This window comes from Anabrus simplex, chromosome 2 (assembly GCF_040414725.1).
Source record: "Anabrus simplex isolate iqAnaSimp1 chromosome 2, ASM4041472v1, whole genome shotgun sequence".
Classification (NCBI taxonomy): Eukaryota; Metazoa; Arthropoda; class Insecta; order Orthoptera; family Tettigoniidae; genus Anabrus; species Anabrus simplex.
The window spans coordinates 134,231,231-134,253,568 of NC_090266.1; the positions used below are offsets into that span (position 1 = coordinate 134,231,231).

Below are 22,338 nucleotides of genomic sequence, written 5' to 3' on the forward strand. Positions count from 1 at the left end.
CCCTCCTCCCTCTCTTCTACTTTCCTCAACATCTGCCTCAACCTAATTCCTGGATAACACACTACCCTGTGTCCCTAGTAACATTTACTCACGATCTGGGATATATAGATTAACATGTTCATAGTGTGGATTTTCATATGTTGGTAAGACTGGGAGGAGCTTTTCCACGAGATATATGGAACACTACAACGCCTTTAAACATAATAAGTACTTGGCCATGGGCCAGCACATGACTGATAGAGGACACCACTTTACAACTATCGAGAAGGATCTTACTGTTATTAAATGTATTAGTAAAGGAAAGTTAATGAACAAAATAGAAAATTTACACATTTTTTGGACCAAACCTATAATATCATAATTTAAATGAGGCCACAGAAAATAAAAATCCTTTATATGAATTAACACCCAAATTAATACATATCGTGAATTCACACCAGAATAAAATCCAAAATCTTTTAAAATCGTCTCAACCAAATATTTCATTCACCAAGCCAAACGTTAGGTCTATCCACATCACCCCTATTAACGCCCCACCAGTAATGGCACAGGTGCTTAAGGATCAACAAAACCCCTCTCCCCCTCCACACCCCACCCCAACTTTACCGCATAAGTATAACACTAAGAATAGAAACGTTAGTCAGGCAGGAACTGCCGGAACAGTCAGATCTACCTAGCATCTTGACAAGTAAGTTACTTCTCAATTGTCATATTAACTACTTGAAGTTTCTTGTCAATACGTATGCTTCAAATCCTAATTTTAACTTCTCTTTTAATTCTTTACAGACAATATCCCTCTCAAAGGCTAATTCACATCTACATGTAGGACTATTCACACACAACTGCTCATAACATCGACACAATTTCATAATTAAGCAGCAGCCTCAACTTGGAATCATGACACCGCTTTACGCGGCAGACAACATAGGACCATTTTTTAAAATTACAACATTTTAATAACAATACTCAACCTTATCTAATTTATTCTTAAATATCCAGCTGTTGTTTATATTTAAATGACATTGATTTTATCAAGTTCAGGTACAGAACATTTGGGACTTACGTACCCAAAGAAGATTATACTCTTTACTCAAGACTGTTACTATCCCAATGACCTGCAAGTTGTTATGAAGAGGATCTATTTTAGCTTTGGACTTCTTTAGAATCTAAAAAGAACATCACTAAAAGATTTTTTAAAATTTTCACGAGTATAGACACTATCTATTCACGATACTCATAATGTGCAATGTGACCATTTTTTTAATATTATAACTGTAGCATGTTAATTTTAAGATGTTTTTAATGTGTAAAGTAATTTCCATTGTAATCCATGTATGAAAAGATAATGTTTTAGATATCTGACCTAAAGGTTACCTACCTACAGGCTGATGATGCCCTTAACAAGAGGTGAAACATGTCCCTGAGAAGTGTTCATAGTATTATCACAGTCTAATACATACAGTCGCGAAGCTCTGATGATATTTTTCATCCGAGGCGACTACAGCGCTCCAAGAGGCGAGGTAGAGGCAGCTTGCTAGCAGACAACAGGGAACGAATTACCACTACAGTATAAAATGGTCATAACTTCTGAACCATTCCTGCAAATAATGTCCTGACAAGGTTATTGTAATCCTTATGAAATAGTGGAGGAGGTCAAACAATTTATTTCGATGAGGAGTTCGAGGATAATATCGAAATATTTATTTAATCTTAAGGAGTTAACTTTTCTTCCTGCGGACTATAACATAAAATCACTTTTAGAGGGCAAACGGTTGGAAATAGGTATATACCATCGCAGACTTTTTTATAGAGGTTTCTATGGGCTACAATTCGTATGCTTACACTTGGGGTCTATCGTTGATGGTTCACGCGCCGTAAGCCAAGAAAGCAAGTGACCGACCGACATCGAACCTGCCAAGTTGGGGTAAGAAGGCCAGCGCTATACCATGGTCGGTCACTTGCCTTCTTGGCTTACGCTGCCTGAACCGTCAACGATAGACCCCAAGTGTAAACATACGAATTGTAGAGCATAAAAATCTCTACAAAAAAAGTCCGCGATGGTATATACGTATTTCGAATCGGTTGGCCTCTAGAAGCGATTTTATGTTATAGTCCGTGGTGAAAAAACATAACTCCTTAAGATTAAATAAATATTTTGATATTATCCTCAAACTCCTCATCGAAATAAATTGTTTGACCTCCTCCACTATTTCATAAGGATTACAATAACCTTGTCAGGATATTATTTGCATGAATGGTTCAGAAGTTATAACCATTTTAGACTGGAGTGGTAATTCGTTCCCTGTTGTCTGCTAGCAAATTGCCTCTACCTCACCGCTAGAGGTGCTAGTCGCTCCAGCTGTCAAATGGATGAACCTTCCTCTTATTAGAGCTTTGCGACTGTATGTATATATTAGACTGTGGTATTATGTAGATTTCATCCACGTAGCACATGGCTTGTATTGAATAGGTGGTGATAATAGAATAAATTATTTTTGTGATAATTTGCTTATAGTCAGTTTCAATACGGATCAATCATGAGAATTGTCTCTTGCAATTAAATTTCATTCCATGTTGTTTCACCTTCTCTTCCCACACCTAACTATTTCTGGATATCCTCTTCCTTCCACAAACTTCTCAAACACCTTTGCACAGTGACATATAAATGTGACTCCCCTATAGTTTTTAAAATCTTTCCTATTCCTCTTCTTCCAGTCTTCAGGGGTTCTCCTCTCCTTCCACACTACTTTCAACACACATAAAGCCACTGTGTCTCTACCTCTCCTGCTGTCTTCACCATCTCAATACTCCCTCCTTTCATCTTGTTCAATGCTACCTCCACTTCTCCCCATGTTAAGTCTTTTTCTTTTTCTGTGTTTTTTCCTTCCTCCTTGCTTCTACTTTCCTCCTCTATGCATCCTTCTGGGTTTAGTACATCTTCAAAATATTCCTTCCACATTCCTTTAAGTTTCTGTGTCTCCTTCACTTCATTTCCATTTTTATCTATCATTATAACATCTTTCTTCCTGTTTTTCCTCTTACTCTTGACCATTACAGAGTTTCTTTGCTAACTTCTTCCATCTTGTTTGTGTTAGTGTAGGCCTATAAGTAATAGTAATTAAATAAATATTAGAACAAAACACTACCAGTTGTGTGTTAATTTATCACCCTGTCAGCCTGTCAAGGAGAGGGCATATAAATCTCTGGTAAGTATGGTTCCAGTGTATGGGACCCTCACCAGGATTACTTTATTCAAGAACTGGAAAAAATCCTAACAAAAACAGCTTTATTTGTTTACAAGAAAGATTAGTTTCACACCGAACAAGATGAGACAGGCAAGTTTTATGCACCTGACCCTTGTCAATATTACAACCTGGTAATGCCAGGTCATCTGCAGATCACACGCAACCCATATGAAGACACTTTTGATCATTCTTAGCTGCAACTTGACATCTTATTTGACAATGCTGTGTTTCATACTACATTTACTCTTCCTATGAAAAATATTTCTACTTTCTTTTTAATGCTAGAAATACTAAACTAATCAGTGCTTTGGTTAAGCTCCTTTCAATAATCATGCAGCACTAATAATTCCTTACGTACATTAGGTGACCCAACCACAACTGAATCAACAGTGGTCCATCTGCATGAAGCTCATAAAATTGTACTTGCATTTATTAAGAGCTCAATGTATCCACTTTAAGCTCATACTCGTCCAACAATATGTTAAAAGTTCAACAATGATATCTAAGTATCTTCATTACCTGCACCTGCAACAATGAGATGAATTATATTACTAAAACTTTCACTGAACAGACAACTGAACACTGAACTGACATTGAACAGTACAACTGTCCCAATTAATTTGTATAGCACTGCATTTGATCATGTTCAACAATACACAGATTACTTTGATGATGATGATGATGAGGTTATTTAGGGGTTGTAGTAAGGATGTAAAGGAGAGGGCATATAAATCTCTGGTAAGTATGGTTCTAGTGTATGGGACCCTCACCAGGATTACTTGATTCAAGAACTGGAAAAAATCCAAAGAAAAACAGCTTGATTTGTTCTGGGTGACTTCCAACAAAAGAGTAGCATTACAAAAATGTTGCAAGATTTGGGCTGGGAGGACTTGGGAGAAAGGAGACGAGCTGCTGGACTAAGGGGTATGTTTATCAAGAGTATTACAGGAATGTTTATTAAGATCACCTTTTCAATACAAAACAAGTTCTTGCAGTTAAGATTTACATAATATTATAAAGTCTTATTCGGTATTGTGAGCGTACACAGGTCTTGGCTGACTGAATATGGGTCAGTGTGCTACTGGGGTTCGCTTTGTCGGCGTGGCGCGTGTGGCCTTGTCCAGGTGATAGAGAACCAGTTTCTGACTTGAAGGGGGTAGCTGGCTGACTGACAAAAAATAATAAAAATAAAAGCGAATGGGAGATAAAAATAACCAGAGCATGCTCATCTGCAATTACATCGATTGGTAATAAATGAAATATTTATAACTTTGGTGGCGTGATATGCATAATTATGAATCATATTTGACTGAACTGTGTTAGTAATGTCACGTGTGAATTATTTTCACTTGATTTCAACAGTATTTTGGCTAGAAATGATGGTGAAATTACGTAATCAAACCCCAGAAGAATTCAGTACTTGAGTTGACTTCACTTCCGACCATGAGTGCCACGCACGATATTTAAGACAAGTCATAAGAGTACAAGCTCTCACATGCTGACATGTTCCTGGTCTATTATCTACAGTCACTTTGTGTACTTCGCTAGCGGATTTCAATGCAGAACGTCAGTGGAATACTATCATCATTCCTGTGTTCGATGCTTTCTAGAATTATGCAAATTTACTACTTGAGTTAGTGCAGTAAACAGACGTCGAAATAGCAGAGAAAAATTTAAAGTACGTGTTCTTTTCATCCTAAATTACATGTGTGCTCAGGATTTCTTTTAACATATTTGGTACAAGTTTCAGCAACCTCACGAGTGTAAACGTGGAAGAGGACCTCTACGTTATCATCCCCAGAAGAAGGTGGAACTTTGTGCCATGGACTCCACGTATTTCATCATGAAGCTCTAAGCCCATGACCAATGTCGGCAGCGGCGAAATGCAGGGACTCTCGCCTTAGAATGGGTGATTGAGGACCCGGACTTCGAGATGTGAAGACAACTAAATAAGTTAAGTTGACTAAGTATTATTTATATCTGTTCTATGTAGCTATTTATTTCTACACTTCATCTTTCCTTAGATTTGTTCTATAATATATAGTTGATTTATTTTTACAACATTTCACTGGTTATTTCTAGAGGTGTGATAGGACTTGTAGCTTAATTTGCATACTTGCTTGATTCATGACCACGTGTTGACGAGTTTGATGATGATGGATCAGTTGAAGTTATCCATGTGTTATCGGAACCATCCTTTCTTATAGTACGAATTTCATTATGATAGTGAGTTAATCTGTGTCCGATGAATTTATCGAGGTGATATTTTTCCAATATTCTTAACATTTTCATGGAAATTGGACTTTTACTCGTACCTTATATTTACGATAGCAGGTCATCAGGATATTAATTCCGAATCAAGTGTATGAATTTATTTAGAGTACATGCAATGTGGTATGTGATAACTAATGGATTAGTTAATCATCGAGACAAATTTAATGAGGATATGACTTGTTTTGGGACGATGACAGGTCCTTATAATTTTCATGATTACACAAGTGCGATAATGGGTTATGATGAGTTAGGGTCGTCGTTATGATGTACTGTACATGTGATTTATGAGGAATTTGTACGTACGATATGAGTCTTTGTGAAATTGGGAATTTTCACATGTTAATGTAAGAATATTTTTATACATGATGTTGATCATGATATAATGGAAATATGGAATCTTCAAGATTTTACGAGGTGTAGTTAACATAATAATGTCTTCTGATGATAAGGACAAGTCCATGTTGATCGATGTACTCCATAATTCAGGATAATATCCTAATAGTGTTCATGAAGGTCAGAAATCCTAAGTTTACGGTACGTGTAAATTTACTGGAAGACTTTAGTTCTGGAGAATAGATCCTCCATTGAATATTCTAATACTGTTACAGTTCGAAACCAGGCATGCTCACTTTCGATGTCTTATTTCGTACTCACGTGGAGACTATCTTTTTAACATGTTGGAACGAGTTAATGGAAGAGTGGCGAGATTGATTAACACCCGATGATGATGTGTAAATATTGTAGATATTTCCTTCTTTGATATTTTTCAGTAGCTAGTAGTAGATTTAGAGATTTCCTAGTGTTAAGACAGTTATTTTCTATGCATTTGTGTTGTGGTGATATGTGACACTTTGGTGGTGTTAATTGATTATGTGGGCAGGACTTCCTCGTTGAGGATGTATTTTTTCCTATTTATTGATTTTTCCGAAGGGTCATAATACTAAATTTTTATTCATTTAATGACCAAGCGATTATAAGTTTTGTTATTAGTTCTCACGAGGAGATAAGCGGGAAGATGTGAACAGATATACTTGACGTCTCGAATTAACTTGTAGAAAACAAAGGCAAATTCAAATTTTCATTTCAATGTTAACAAAATTTTTGATGAACAGAATTTCACTCAGATTGTGTCAAGGTAGTAAAATGAATTAATCTTGGATATTTTTATTATACACTTTATTAAAATTAATGCATTTTTCCAGATTGTTCAAGGAATACTACGCAAGACCTCATTTTTTTAATTAACTCGACTTTAAATTACTAAATGTTTTAAAACGAAGAAAAACAATGTTATATTCAAATACTCTGTTAGAATGGTAGGGAAATTAAGTTACGTGTACCATCCCATTTGTTTGTACCTTTTTTTGTTACATCAAGAGCAATAGTAATTAACGTGAAGTAGCGATCATTTCCATTACCATAGATGTCAGGATGGCTAATATTTTATTTTCACTGAATAAAGGTGTGATATGTTCTCTATATTTAAAACATTCTTATTTTCCGAACCTTGTGTCAATCCTGCCACTTTCATTTTTTTTTTTTTTTTAAGTCTGCGGTCCTGTGAACTGAGCACCCCTGGAGTGTCTCTTGTTCACCGGCAGACCTAGTCGGGGACAGTATATATATTCGGAATGTATATATATGAAAAACAGATACGATGAGGGCGACTGCCCTAAATGCAGATCAGTGCTGACTGATACTGGAAATGTCTCAAGAAGCAGACCCGGCCTATCCAAGACAGACAAGTGGACAGGCAGTCAAGCGGTGTCAGAGTACTGACAATGTCGTGGTGGTGAACTGTTCCAGTAGAGACCCTGGTTCTGTTGTGAAGTGTTGTAGTAAGGATGTAAAGCAGAAGGCATATAAGTCTCTTGTAAGTATGGTTCCAGCCTCAGGGGAATACTGCCAGTGTGAGGGCAGCCTTCAGTCTGGAGGACTTAAATCTACTACCTTCCAAACGCAAGCTTACAACCTGTTTCCATTAAGACTTACAAGAAATATTTTCTTATATCAGGATAAGTAAATACTCTTAACGGCAGGCATTGATCAACAACCAACCAACCAACCAACCAACCAACTAGCATGCTTTTTCCAAAAAGAAAAAGTCATCAGACAAATGACTACTAATATTATTAAGTAGCTCATACATAAAAAAAGTTGAAGATCCATTTTAGTCATAGACATTCTAAACTTCACAAGGGATAAGAAAGGAATGACAAAATTCTAATTTTAGAAAAGTTTCTTTTATCATTAAGTTTTCTTTCATTAGTAATAATTTGGTGTACTGTCATTTAATTCTAAACTATGGCTATAGCAAAAATTCATTTTTCTTTTTCAGGTATAATTCTATTATCATATATTTTCCTTTTCAGGTAGTTTCTAAATTTATTTATTCGTAAATTAGTTTCAATGAACTGAAGAACCTAACAGTTATAAATTAAAAATAGTTTCACAAAACAAAACGGTGCATACGATACTAGTATATTTTATATCGATCTACCTCTGATAACTGCTGCATCTATTATTGCTATCATTTTTTCCTAGCAATACTGTACACAAGAACTCTTAATAGGTGATCATTAGTTTAAAAAATAGTAGAACTGAATGGTGGGAAGTATAATAATTTACCAAGGTATATTATGTCTGTGACAGAGCATTTAAAGTATTTTCTGAATTGTCATTATCATTATCAACATAAAATCAGAAAAATATTTTCACATTTAAGATAATTTCTTTCTTCAAAAGAACACAGCACAGCATGCTACAACTATGACATGCATTACTGAAAGTTTACACAACATGCAATATGCTTGTAGCAGAAAATCTGTAGCAATAGAGGCATCACTCCTGATGACGATCCAAATAAATCCAAATTAAATGTAGAAAATACTTCATTAAATTTATTCTTTACACCTATATACAGGGCAACTCTATAGAATAAATGTGAGCTACATGTACCCTTTTGAACCTCATACCAGTCCTTTTGCTAATCTTATGTCTCTGGCAGAACCAAGAATTGAATCTGAACCTCCATTCACTTGTGATCTGAATATTACTATGCTGGAGAAAATAAATAACCCACTTATTTCAAAGCTCAAGAAGGGTTGAGTGCTGTTACGGACTCTCTCTACAACATCAATGGTCTTTTATATTTTTCTTACCATCTGCCAACCTCGCCCCTCTACTGGTGCTACACTTTTCATCGTCTAGATGCTCGCCCTGCTCATCACTGACTGTGCTGCTCCCCTCTGCTCCTTCTTCCCCACCGCTATGTCATGTTTACGTACTCTCCGTTCTAGTAACTTCTCGACTCGCCCTTTTGCGACTATATAAGCGTGCTCAAGCCTCTGATCGGCGGTCAGACATTGAGTGAGAATATTCAGGAGTGGAGAGAGCAGCTTTGTTCGCAAGCGGCTGGTCCGTTGCGATATTTAAATCAACCATTTTGAAATGCTGCTAAAAATTCATCATACAGCTGGGTGAGCAAATATTTTATTTTCAACATGTTTGGTGGTTTCTCGTAAAGACTTTATGTTTTACTACAGCATGCCCTTCAGGCCTTGATTGAAACCTAATCTTGTAGATCGATGTCTTTGTTGTTTTCAAATTAATGAGGTGGACTTACCATGGACAAATGTTAGAAGTGTTATCGCATCAAGATCTCTCTGCTTGGCAGCGCAGTGTTAACTGTATATGAATAAAGCAGCCTGAAATCCATCCTTCTCCCTCTCTCCTCTGTCTCCCCTGTATCTGCCCTTTTACTTTTACGGTCTTAATTCCCACCTACTATTTGTAACTTAAATTCTCTTTCTTTTTTTTTAACCACTGGTGGGTTTGACAAAAACTTTAAGTGTGGCCTTTATTCAGTCTTACAGTTGTATGATCACTCCTTTTTTTTTCTTAAGCTTTGTGATTTACTTATCAAAGACAGTGATTATGTATGGATCATGGATTATAGGTGGGACTCATTGGTGTCACTTGCAAATATCTAGTCAAGATCTATTTGATCTCATTTAATAATGTTTGGTTTTGCCTGTTCTGAACTTGTAAAAATTGCATTTTAAAATCTCACTTATTGTACATCGCGTGTTCTTGTTGGAAATCTATGGTAAAATATAATTTTCTCAAATTGATTCCTTTCTTTGAAAGTTTTGCCTGTTTCCCCATTTCTCTCTGTTTTTTCTTATCCTGTACTTACCATGGACTACCCTCTTGGTCCGTCTAGCAACGCTCCAATGTCTCTGCTTATTAATTTTGTTATTCTTAATGTATTAGTTTCCGTATTGTTGGTAACTTTGCAGGTTATAAACTTCATTTTCCTTGTCCGTATTGAAGGTCTACTTGTGATACAATTCCTTTAGTTTTGCCAATTGCCACCTTTTCAATACAATAATAATAATAATAATTTCGTGTGGCTATTTCTAGCCGAGAGCAGCCCTTGTAAGGCAGACCCTCCGGTGAGGGTGGGCGGCATCTGCCATTTGTAGGTAACTGCGTGTTATTGTGGTGTTGGATAGAGTTATGTGTGGTGTGTGAGTTGCAGGGATGTTGGGGACAGCACAAACATCCAGTCCCCGGGCCATTGGAATTAACCAATGAAGGTTAAAATCCCCGACCCGGCCGGGAATCGAACCCGGGACCCTCTGAACCGAAGGCCAGTACGCTGACCATTCAGCCAACGAGTCGGACAAAGGTAAACTCGTGTCCTCATCCCGAGGTGGCGCAGCTCTTTTCAGGCACACCCCCATTGGAGGTGAGCTGCATGTACCATTTCAACCACATACCAGCCCTCCTGCCAGACTTAAATTTCTGGCAGTACCGGGAATCGAACCCGGGCCCCCGAGGACGGCAGCTAATCACACTAACCGTTACGCTACAGAGGCGGACAATACAATAAAAATATATTACAAACTTACATATTTATTATGATGTTTACATGGTACATGTTTCGCTCCTTTTCGTGAGCATCATTAGCCAAACTATCATTAATCTAAGATTGTGTAAGATTATAAAACAATTCTTTGGTTCAAGACTACTCCTATAAAACTAATTGACAATCTTATAACATCTGGTAACTAACGAGATTGAGGGTTCGGTATTCGATATATGTCTTTCTGCGGTTTTCCAGTCTTATGGTACCCTGTTGCTCAGGCACTTAGTTGCTCAGATATCGGTCAATAATACTGTTTCATAACCAAGATGTTGTGGACAACTTTACTTATGTTCGCTCGTGTTGTGATTATTCTATCACTTAGGACGTACGTATATTATCAGAGATAAAATATTATCATATCCAACGTACCCAAACACCACAGTGCTTAGCATTTCATCATATGCTGGAGGGCTTTAACCATCATCAAACATTCACCCCTATCGTCCCACCCTCTTGTCGTTAGAGATTCTGAAAATGAACGTTAACTGCTGTTCATGTCTAGGGAAGCACCCAGCCTCCAAATAAGATAACCACTCCAATTTTCCATTCCACTGTCTCATCTGAACCCCACCCTTTACCTCATAGCAGCATTTACTTTTCAAAATTACCACCACTATTCTTACTGTATCGTCAACTAACAAAAGCTGCACTAAATTTTGGACCCATATGTTATTTGTCTTTTACTCTATCACACATGCCTACATGGCAAGTCATCATTCTCAATCTGTTCTTCATAGAAATATATTATATTCCTCTTGATAGCTTTCTTACCTTAGATATTTTCATACTTCACCAAAGAAATTTACAGAACAAACTATGGTTTCTAACAGCTGTGAAAAATTTCTTGAAGAGAGATTAACAGAATAAATTACTAAGAAGTTTCCTTAATTCTTTCTTTCAGGGATTAAAGAATATGTAGTAGGTCTTGCATTCTTCTTGTATGTATTGTAACGTGTTGGCGGGGTAAATAAATGAATAAATGAGTACAGAACCTGGTAGCGTCCTATTTCTAAGAATTATTATCTAAGCACTACAAGCACGCACGCACGCACACACGCACAGAGAGAGAGAGAGAGAGAGAGAGAGAGAGAGATTATTTACAGTACACTCTCTCAGTCACACTCGTTAGCGCTGTCACGGTCCACAGCCTATACGTCAGTCTCGCACGTCGGGATAGTATCCGCTGTTCACTCAATCCATCGAACCCCGTTCGCAGTCCGCACACGTCAGCACCCAGTGTTCCCTTCGCGCTGCTCCAGAACACTCCAGGTTCTCCTCCAGCAGCCAGCCTCAAGGGAAACACACACATGACATCAGGGAAACAGGAACGAGCCCTCGGCTGCAACAGGCAGATGCTCCATCAGGCTGCACTCTCCCAGGCCATCACTGACTGCGCTCCAGCGAACTCAATCTTGCTCTCATTCACTCTTACTCACTAACTCCGTCTCTCACTCTGATTGTCACTCCAAGTTACTCCTCTCCTTATATACCTGCTCTGGGCCTTCCAGAACAGTCCGGATGATAGATGTATCCAGGAACCTCGTGAGATAGAAGACTCCAGATTAATAGTCGAGTAATTTCCGTCATCCTCTGCTGTGGGAGCGCGGACGGAGGTGAGAGGGCCGGCCTAGCACCAAGTGTTGCTCGTGATTGGCGCGCTTGAGCATAAGGGGGTGGGGCCGATACAATGACGCCCCCGGCGCGTAGCGAGTTGGCATGGCGGACGCCATAACCATTACAGTATGAATGCTTTCCAGTGTGCTCCACTGTATCATAGTAGTTACACTAATTAATGTAACCAACTGTTTTGCAATAGGATTGTGAAAGGCGATCTCAGGGATTCAGGTACGGTGTCATCCAATGACAACGAGAGGAGGGAAAAAACAACAACATTCAGAATGATCATGGTCAGTGCTAGGATTTGAACATCGCGCAATCACAACTACACTTTAAGAAGTTTTGCCATCTTTTACTACCTACACCATGTTACTGGGTATTTCATGTGATCTTAATTATCTAAAACAAGAGTAATGAATGTAAAGACATAGTTTTATACTAATCTGAACTATTTCTGAAATCCTGATGCTTTGGAAAATGGGACTATCACAAGACAAGAAGAGACATCAAGTGACACACAAATTAGAGAATATTCAGGTAAATGAACATAGCTGCAACACTACTTACTTCCCTAGATTCCGCTTCTAGTTTTTCGTATGTGATCTCTTCATCTGCAGTTCCATCAGCAATTGGAGAGCCTAAGTCACTCGCACTGCTATCAATACTGTCAGAACGTAAAGGTGCATAACTGGGATTCCTCATAGCCAGTTCCTCTACTCGAGACCACGCTTCATCTCGATCCCTTTGGCGCTCTTTCTCCCTTCAAATGGAGCAAAATAAAACACAACAAACAAAACTCATATCTAGATTAGGCAACTGGTTCACTAAAGATACGAGAATTCCAAGAAGTTCCTAAATATTATACAACAATAAAACATCACACAGGTACTTTTTAGTGCAACCTCTCTTTTATTCCAATCAGGAGGAAAATATAAAATCTAGCATGTTCTTTGATCTGGTTCATGATGTATGCATGTATGTATGTATGTTGATTTATGCAATGAGAGGTAAATGATAAGTAAAGTTTACAGTAGGTAAACCAAAGTGAACACCACAACAGAATCACTAGAAGAGGGTAGTCTAATAAGCGAATAAATACAAGTCATAATCGGTATAGAGGCAAAGGGGATAAGTGATGCTTGTTGTTTAAAGGGGCCTAACATCGAAGGTCATCGGCCCAAAGGACATAAGTATGGGAATATAAATCAAACTACACTGATGCAGAACACTGTGCCCTTTCAGAAAAGAGAAAATGCTGGAGAAATGTTATAATTGCTATTCTCAGTGGGTCAGCTTCAACCATCATCTTGCTTAGCAAGGCACTATATTCCTCTTGTACATAATGCCAATTAATAGTACAAGAGCAGAGAGCAGGATAGAGTACTCAACCTGTTATATAACTTTTAAGTAGTGATAGTATGTCTGAGATCCATAATATGCCAGGGAAGAATGGTTTAGATCAAGATCTAGGCCATGAATTTATGTTTTGCAGAATAATCTTTCTGGATGGCTGCACATTTTTTTGTAAAGGGAACACAGAGATGATTGAAAAGACCTGCCAGTTAAGATGTGACCACATAAGCTATAACAAAGCAAACTTTTACACATGCCTCATTATTTACTTTTCAGAGATCAATTATTACTATGAAGTTGGGGAGTACAGTTAGTACGTCCTCAACTCTCTATTATATCATTACTAAGTTGTGTAACTACAGATGGCAGCCTCGTGATATAGGGGCAGTGAGCCTACCTCTAACCTGGAGGCTCTGGATTCAATTCCCATCCAGTCATAAGGGATTTCTAAATGGATTTGAGGGCAGATTCGAGGTCCACTTAGCCTACAAGAGACCTGAGGAGCTATAATGACTGTGAGATAGTGGCTCCAGTCTAGAAAGCCAAGAATATCGGCAAGAGGATTTGTTTCACTAACCACGCATTACCTCGTAACTTGTAGGACTTTGGACTGAGCGGTGGTCGCTTGATAGGCCAAGGCCCATCAGGGCTGTAGTGCCATGGGGTTGGTTGGTTGGATTTGTTTTTGTAACAACAGATAGAGTAAAACCACGCTTAATCAAACTACAGGGAGCAAGAGCAGAGACATTTTGTATGAACTATGGGAACTACTGATACAGTGAGAGGAACAAATATTCTACACCTATGTGCATGCAGTATTATTTAAATTCAAAACAGACCGTATTTAAATGTATAGTATTTAGATGCACTATTTCATAAAATTCATAAAATCAGAAATTTTCTTTTGAACTCTCTTCTCACAACACTTGCAAGCAATTATACCACATCATCTCCTGATGAGCATTGTATCAGCTGGTGTGGATTAACTGCTTTGTTCAACAAACCATAAGTATAGGTCCTGATAAAGGCATTCTTTTAGCACGTTGCTGGGTAAACTACAGAATAGGGCTTAGTTTAATTTCCCGTATTTGGCTTTTATCATAGTTTTGCGTATAGAAATTATCGACAAGTGTTCCTGAAATTCTGGCTTCGCTTTTGCCCAATCAGATATTGTAGAGATATAGGCAGCATAATCTGATGCTACATTTCATAACAGCCTCCCAATTTTCATCTGTCTAACTGCTTCATCCAAACACATTTCCTTTTTGCCGACACCTTAAAACAGCACACATGAAGCACTTGCACTGATTAGCATCAAAAGTAAAATACTATAGAATGTCGAAAGACTTCCTGGTCAATACACGGTGAAGCAGGTACTGTGACTCTTGTCACTGCAAACAATGAGTCAAATGTACGGTAACGGCAGAAGTTAATGGTATACAGGGTACTGGAAAGTGTGGTAGGAGTAAGAGAGTTATGTTGCTCGCTGAAAGGATGTTGCCAGCTCGATTTTGAGCACAGGTCCTGCAAATTACTAATTTATTTTTTCCACCATCGTTTTGGTTAAGCCTGGTTTTGGTTTTAGTTTAGCGAAGTTTGGATAAGTGGAGTTTTACTGCAGCTAGTCATGGATAGACTGGAGAACAAACAAACTGCACTCATCAAACCAACCTTTCACAATAAAGTTATTATATAGAGAGCACATTCTGAATAGCTTGTAACACTTATGGAATACACCAACGTGGAAACCATATACAGAAGTGTTTAGGAGGAAGAAAGAGGTTTGAAATTTTGCCTAAATATTGTTATTCTGGTATTTAACAAAAAAATAAAAGAAGTACATTTCTGTATTTGGGAGGAAAAATCTACCATAACTACATAGGTACTTACTTTTGACGTTCTTGCCTGTACTGTTGAGTACACTCATCAAACAATTTCTGGTTCATTTCCATGAACAGCTTTAGGGCATTATAAATTAACCCATGAATTGTCCTAGAGATGAAAAAGAGGAATAAATTTTAAATGACTAAAATGTAATTTTGAATGAAAACACACAACAGAATCATTGAAACACACAGAGAATATTTTTCTGATTTCTTCCAGTGAGGGTTTTGAACTACCTAAACGAGTATCAACACACAAGGACTAAGTTACATTGGCATTCAAGAGGATATTGTACTAGTATAATCATATATTTGCTAACAATTAAATTAACATGCTGCCACAAATTTGTTTATCACAGTTTGTTCTGGTGAGAACTGGCAGACATAATACGACATAATACCATAAAGTACACAGGTTACTGAAAGCTTTCACTCCTTATTTTAAATGTAGAAGGGTCACATTTAAAAACTTCTATACATTATGTACACAACATGCAAAAGATCTGCACTTCAATATATATCTGCATTATTGTCAAGATCATTTGGCATTTGGATGTATCAGTACAGTAGCATATTCCGTTAACTCTCGAAATTCCATATTTATGCCATAAACAAGTTCATCTTCCAATAATTCATTTGAGATTACAACCTCAATTACATCTTTAAAATATACTTTTCCACCGATGCTTTCACGGCCCGTACTTATACACATGATACTGTATAGGCTTTCGGGCTTATGCCGTGTCAAGAAAATAAGGTGAAATTCTTTATGTTTCGCAGAGAACGGTGCTCTGTGACATCAGAAGAAAATCTCGACTGTCCACGAGAAAGGCTTAAAAAGCCATAAGCCCAAAAGCCTATACAGTATCATGTATATACTTGTCCATTTTCCTGTCGAAATTTGCAGATAGTCCTAATATTAGTGCAAGTCTCACTTATACAGATTGCACAAAGCAGACATCTGCAACAGCATGGAAGCCACAAGAATTTTATTGTACCGGGCGAGTTGGCCGTGTGGTTAGGAGTGCACAGCTGTGAGCTCGCATCCGGAAGATAGTGGGTTCGAATCCCAATGTCGGCAGCCCTGAAGATGGTTTTCCGTGGTTTCCCATTTTCACACCAGGCAAATGCTGGGGCTATTCCTTAATTTTTTTTTTTTTGCTATTTGTTTCACGTCGCACCGACACAGATATGTCTTATGGCGACGATGGGACAGGAAAGGCCTAGGAATGGGAAGGAAGCGGCCGTGGCCTTAGTTAAGGTACAGCCCCAGCATTTGCCTGGTGAGAAAATGGGAAACCACAGAAAACCATCTTCAGGGCTGCCGACAGTGAGGCTCGAACCCACTATCTCCCGAATACTGGATACTGGCCGCACTTAAGCGACTGCAGCTATCGAGCTCGGTGTTCCTTAATTAAGGCCACGGCCGTTTCCTTTCTACTCCTAGCCCTTTCCCATACCATCGTTGCCATAAGACCTATCTGTGCCGGTGTGACGTGAAGCCACTAGCAAAAAAAGGATTTATTGTATTGAATTTTAAAAGAATGGGATATTGACGTTAAAACTCTCAGATAACATGATATAGATTTCATGTCCAATATATATAACCACACACACACCCTTATCTTTATATTATCTTTAAATCATTACAAACTGAGTCTAACCATCGTTGTCTTGGTCTTCCTCTACTTCTCTTACCATCCATAACAGAGTCCATTATTATCTAAGGTAACCTATCCTCCTCCATTCGCCTCACATCACCCCACCACCTATGATGGTTTATGTGCATAGCTTCATCCATTGAATTCATTCCTAATTTAGCCTTTACCTCCTCATTCTGAGTACCCTCCTATTCATTTTCCCCACCCATTTGTACCAACAATAATTCTTGCTAATTTCATGTCTGTTACTTCTAACTTATGAATAAGCAAGTTGTCTGCAAAATTGCCAAGGCTACGAATTTAAGTCCAACAGCCACTAACATGAATCCAATATCCTTCATAACAACCTGCCATCCAGATCTCCACAAACTTGTTTGTTGTTTTAAGGGGCCTAACATCGAAGGTCATCCGCCCACTCTCCACAAACTGAATAGAGCTTTAGAGCAAGTATTCAACCTTCATCCTTGTTCCATACCCATGATGACATTTTAGATGTCCACCAAACTTCACAAACGTTCTCACTAGCAATGAACCAGATCAACTTCCATAACCTTACCCTTCCATACCCTTGTAAGCATAAGACTTGTCTTCTACAGGTGTCCAGCATTACATTCAGCAGTAATAATACATCATACTCTATAGAAGACCAGTAATAATAAGTCATACTCTATAGGTCACCATGACTGCACCACAACCAAACCTATCGACTTCAAAGTAAACTCTGCCTGGCCTTGTGAACTGGAGAAACACACAAGCTAAATGATTATAAGGTTACTTCAGCACCTATAACCAATCTTTCAGTCCTTAGTCACACCCAGATGTAACAAACCATATGCAAGGAGGGATGAAGTTAAATATGTCTTGGCCTCATTTCTTACTCCACTGTGAAGACATCAATGAGCTACATATTGTAGGGAGGAAAAAGAGGTAACTATACAACAACATTCTCTAGTAGAAAGTGGCTATCAACATGTGCAATTTGGCTATATGAACAGTGTCAGTGAATCCTAATTTGTCACATCAAGATCAACGAACTATGATTCAATTTCCAGCGGCATAAGGCTATCGGCTGAGTGAAACTTGTGGTCGCACAAATGCTGTATATGGTGAGAAATGTGTATCGAAGACAACAGGGCACAACTGGGCACTCAGGTTTTGGGCAGGACATTAGCAAACTGCTGACTATTCATGCTCTGCCAAGATGCATGTGGTTACAACACACAAGATTGTTGTAGAGAAGGTAAGTGGGGAAAGATTTTCTCTGACTGCAAAACAATTAGGTGTGTTATGTGGCATAGTTTAGAATATCAGGAAGAAGTAATTGTTTAATAAAAAGAGTTTGATCAGAATAGGTTCCGAGGATGCTGACTGTGGAGCATAAGTAATGGCAGTGGCTTTATGTCTGGTAAATTTGGGGTGGTATGAAGATGATGGTAATGACTTCCTACGGTGCATAATGGCTGCTGACAAAACATGGTGTCGCCATTTCGAACTGTCCAACAAAGCTGCAAGTATGCAAAGGAAGCAGGCTGACTCCCCAAACCCCAAGAAATTAAAGAGACAATCTTTTGCTGGCAAGGTGATGGCAGTGATATTTCTTGATCATAAACGGTCCCTATTGTTGGAGTTTAAAGAGCTAAGTGCTACTCTCAAACACAGGACAACTTGCCACAAAATATCAGTACGAAATGCCACAGTATGTTGTTGTCTGAAGTCATTATTCTTAACAGAAATTTAGAGCCGCATGATGCTACGATCATGCAAAAGGAGTTATTGACGAAATGGTCGGAGTTTCTTGACCGCTATTCCTGTAAAGCTCTGACCTCTAACTCTGTGACTTTCATTAACTAAAACCTCTCAAGAAATTTCTCGTGGTTCACAGTGTGGGTTAATGTAGTCACGTCCTAGTTCGTGAACCATGGGCAACGGCTGAGTGGCCTAGTAAGTGGTCCAGAGAGTTGGGATACCAGTTGCTATGGAATGGGAGTGTGCATCTCGGACATATTCTGAGTCATGGCCCTCCTTGTGCTCAGGCAGCTAGGACTATACAATCCACCGGTGGCCATAAGCCGTTAGAGGAGAGATCCTCACTTGGTCTATGTGCAAGTAGGGTAGCATCCTGCTTCATGAATTTACCGAGCTCAGAACATTTTAAGCTAGCCTCGGACCTATGGGAGTAACGGAGTCCCACTCCCATTTGACAGGCGAGGGACTCCTTGAAAACAACTTGGCGAACGAAATGGAATTCGATGGGGAGCTATCAATATTAATGGGGCTTATGGAAGAAAGAAGATAGAACTGGCTGAGTCAGCAAAGGGGATGCAACTGGATGTGCTAGGAGTAAGTGATATTCAGGTAAGGGGAGATAACGAGGAAGAGATAGGAAATGATAAAGTGTACTTCACGGGTCTTAGAAAGGGAAGGGAAGAGTATGGGGTAGGGCTGTTAATCAGGAATACCAATGAATGCAACATATTTTCTGTTAGGCACGTAAACGAACGAATGATGTGGGTAGATTTGGCAGTTGGAGGTGCAGAAGAGGATGAAGTTGAGAAGTTTTATGAAGCATTGAGTGACATCGTGGTCAGGGTCAACAGCAAGGATAGAATAGTACTAATGGGCGATTTCAATGCGAGAGTTGGAAATAGAACTGAAGGATACCAAAGGGTGATTGGTAAATGTGGGGAAGTTATGGAAGCTAATGGGAATGGGAAGCATTTGCTGGACTTCTGTGCTAGAATGGGTTTAGCAGTTACGAATATATTCTTCAAGCACAAGGCTATTCACCGCTACAAATGGGAGGCTAGGGGTACCAGATCCATAATAGACTATATCTTAACTGACTTCGAATTCAGGATATCTGTTAGGAATGTATGAGTTTTCTGGGGATTTTTTGATGATACAGACCACTATCTGATCTGTAGTGAACTATGTATCTCTAGGCCTAGGGTTGAGAAAGTGAAATCTGTCTGCAAACGAATAAGGGTAGAAAATCTCCAGGATGAGGAAATTAGACAGAAGTACATGGATATGATTAGTGAGAAGTTTAGAACAGTAGACAGTAGACAGTAAGCAGATTATAGAAAGAGAATGGGTGGCATACAAGAATGCCGTAGTAGAAACAGCAAGGGAATGCGTAGGAACAACTGTCTGTAAAGATGGGAAAAGGCGAACATCTTGGTGAAATAATGAAGTGAGAGCAGCTTGTAAACGTAAAAGGAAGGCTTATCAGAAATGGCTCCGAACAATGGCACAGGCAGACAGGGAATTTTAAGCAGATGAAAGAAACAGAGCAAAACAAATAGTTGTTGAATCCAAAAAGAAGTCGTGGGAAGATTCTGGTAATAACCTGGAAAGGCTAGGTCAAGCAGCAGGGAAACCTTTGTGGACAGTAATAAAGAATCTTAGGAAGGGAGGGAAAAAGGAAATGAATAGTGTTTTGAGTAATTCAGGTGAACTCACAACAGATCCCAGGGAATCACTGGAGAGGTGGAGGGAATATTTTGAAGATATTCTCACCAAAAAAAGAAATCTTCCTGGTGGTGTTGCGAACTGCCAGGCTCATGGGGAGGAGAAAAATGATGTTGGTGAAATTACTCTTGAGGAAGTGGAAAGGATGGTAAATAAACTCCATTGTCATAAAGCAGCAGGAATAGATGAAATTAGACCTGCAATGGTGAAGTATAGTGGAAAGGCAGGGATGAAATGGCTTCATAGAGTAGTAAGATTAGCATGGAATGTTGGTAAGGTACCATCAGATTGGACAAAAGCAATAATTGCACCTATCTATAAGCAAGGGAACAGGAAGGATTGCAACAACTATCGAGGTATCTCATTCATTAGTATACCAGGCAAAGTATTAACTGGCATCTTGGAAGGGAGGGTGCGATCAGTAGTTGAGAGGAAGTTGGATGAAAACCTGTGTGGTTGCAGACCAAAGAGGGCCTGTCAGGATCAGATTTTCAGTATGCGCCAGGTAAATGAAAAATGCTACGAGAGGAATAGGCAGTTTTGTTTATGTTTCATAGATATAAAGAAAGCATATGACAGGGTACCGAGGGAAAAGATGTTTGCCATACTGGGGGACTATGGAATTAAAGGTAGATTATTAGAATCAACCAAAGGCGTTTATGTTGATAATTGGGCTTCTGTGAGAATTGATGCTAGAATGAGTTCTTGGTTCAGGGTCCTTACAGGGGTTAGACAAGGCTGTAATCTTTCACCTTTTCTGTTCGTAGTTTACACGGATCATCTGCTGAAAGGTATAAAATGGCAGGGAGGGATTCAGTTAGGTGGAAATGTAGTAAGCAGTCTGCTTTACACCGAAAACTTGGTCTTAATGGCAGATTGCGCCGAAAGCCTGCAGTGTAATGTATTGGAACTTGAAAATAGGTGCAATGAGTATGGTATGAAAATTAGCCTTTCCAAGACTAAACTGATCAAAATCAAATCAAAATCTCTTTATTTGCAAATGAGGTGTCTACCTTGGTGGCAAATGGTACACTAAAATACATTATTGTCAAGCACTATTTTTTAAATTAACAAGAGAAGAAGAGAATTTTTCTAGAATACAATAATATATAATTTACGCTAACAATTTTTTCTATTAAATAAATCATCCTTAATAAATTTATATTGTTTACAAAATTCTACTTATAATATCTCCTATACGTACAAACATACTCAACTCATACACAGTATGTAGAATTACTTCAAATAATACTATGCAACTGGTATAAGATTAAAATATACATTACATTTATTTACTTTTTTTTTTTAAAACCATTTTTGAACCTAAGTAGCATAACGACCTGCTGCATCTTAACCAGAGCCCCTTTTGCCACCACTTTTCAGAGTTCCTGAAGGGCCTTCACAGCTTCCGTAGCGGTCCCAGGGCCCTCTAAGTCCCCACTGTACTTCACCCCAACAGGCAGTCCCCTACTCTGGCTATCCAAATTCCATGGACCAGGGGATGGAATTAATTTTTTCACACACATTTTTTATTTACAGTAGCCTGCACTGGTCGAATGCCCTCTAACATTTTGTTTATTTTCCCTGTTGCTGTTTATTCTCTTCTTGAATATCTGTACAGATTTTGGAAAAGAATCAAACACTACCCCTGGTAAACTGTTCCACTCCTTCACGCCCTTCCCTATGAATGAAAATTTACCCCAATCGCTTCTGCTAAAATTCCTTCTAATTTTATAAGTGTGGTCAGTTCTGCCGATATAATTATTTTCCAACTGAAGCCTCTCACGGATTTCTCCCCATGCTGCTTCTCCTGTATAGGCTCTATATAAACCTGTAAGTCTAGTTTTCTCCCTTCTCTTACTTCAAGTTTCCCACCCAAGTTCCTTTAACATTTCTGATAC

At 38.6% G+C, this 22,338-nt stretch overlaps 1 protein-coding gene across 4 annotated transcripts in view; it reads right to left on the bottom strand.

The window, feature by feature from the left end:
• Nucleotides 1–22,338, bottom strand: part of LOC136863938 (serine/threonine-protein phosphatase 2A 56 kDa regulatory subunit delta isoform) — a 766,800-nt gene that overhangs the window by 81,221 nt on the left and 663,241 nt on the right. For 3 of the 4 annotated variants that reach the window (XM_067140384.2, XM_067140386.2, XM_067140385.2), the window contains 2 exons: nucleotides 15,313–15,414; nucleotides 12,637–12,829 (listed from right to left, as the gene is read on the bottom strand). In XM_067140384.2, the coding sequence (XP_066996485.1) occupies nucleotides 12,637–12,829; nucleotides 15,313–15,414 (295 nt within the window). Of the gene's footprint in view, nucleotides 1–3,603; nucleotides 3,771–12,636; nucleotides 12,830–15,312; nucleotides 15,415–22,338 lie in introns of all 4 variants that reach the window. The other variant, XR_010859229.2, reaches the window with a different exon arrangement.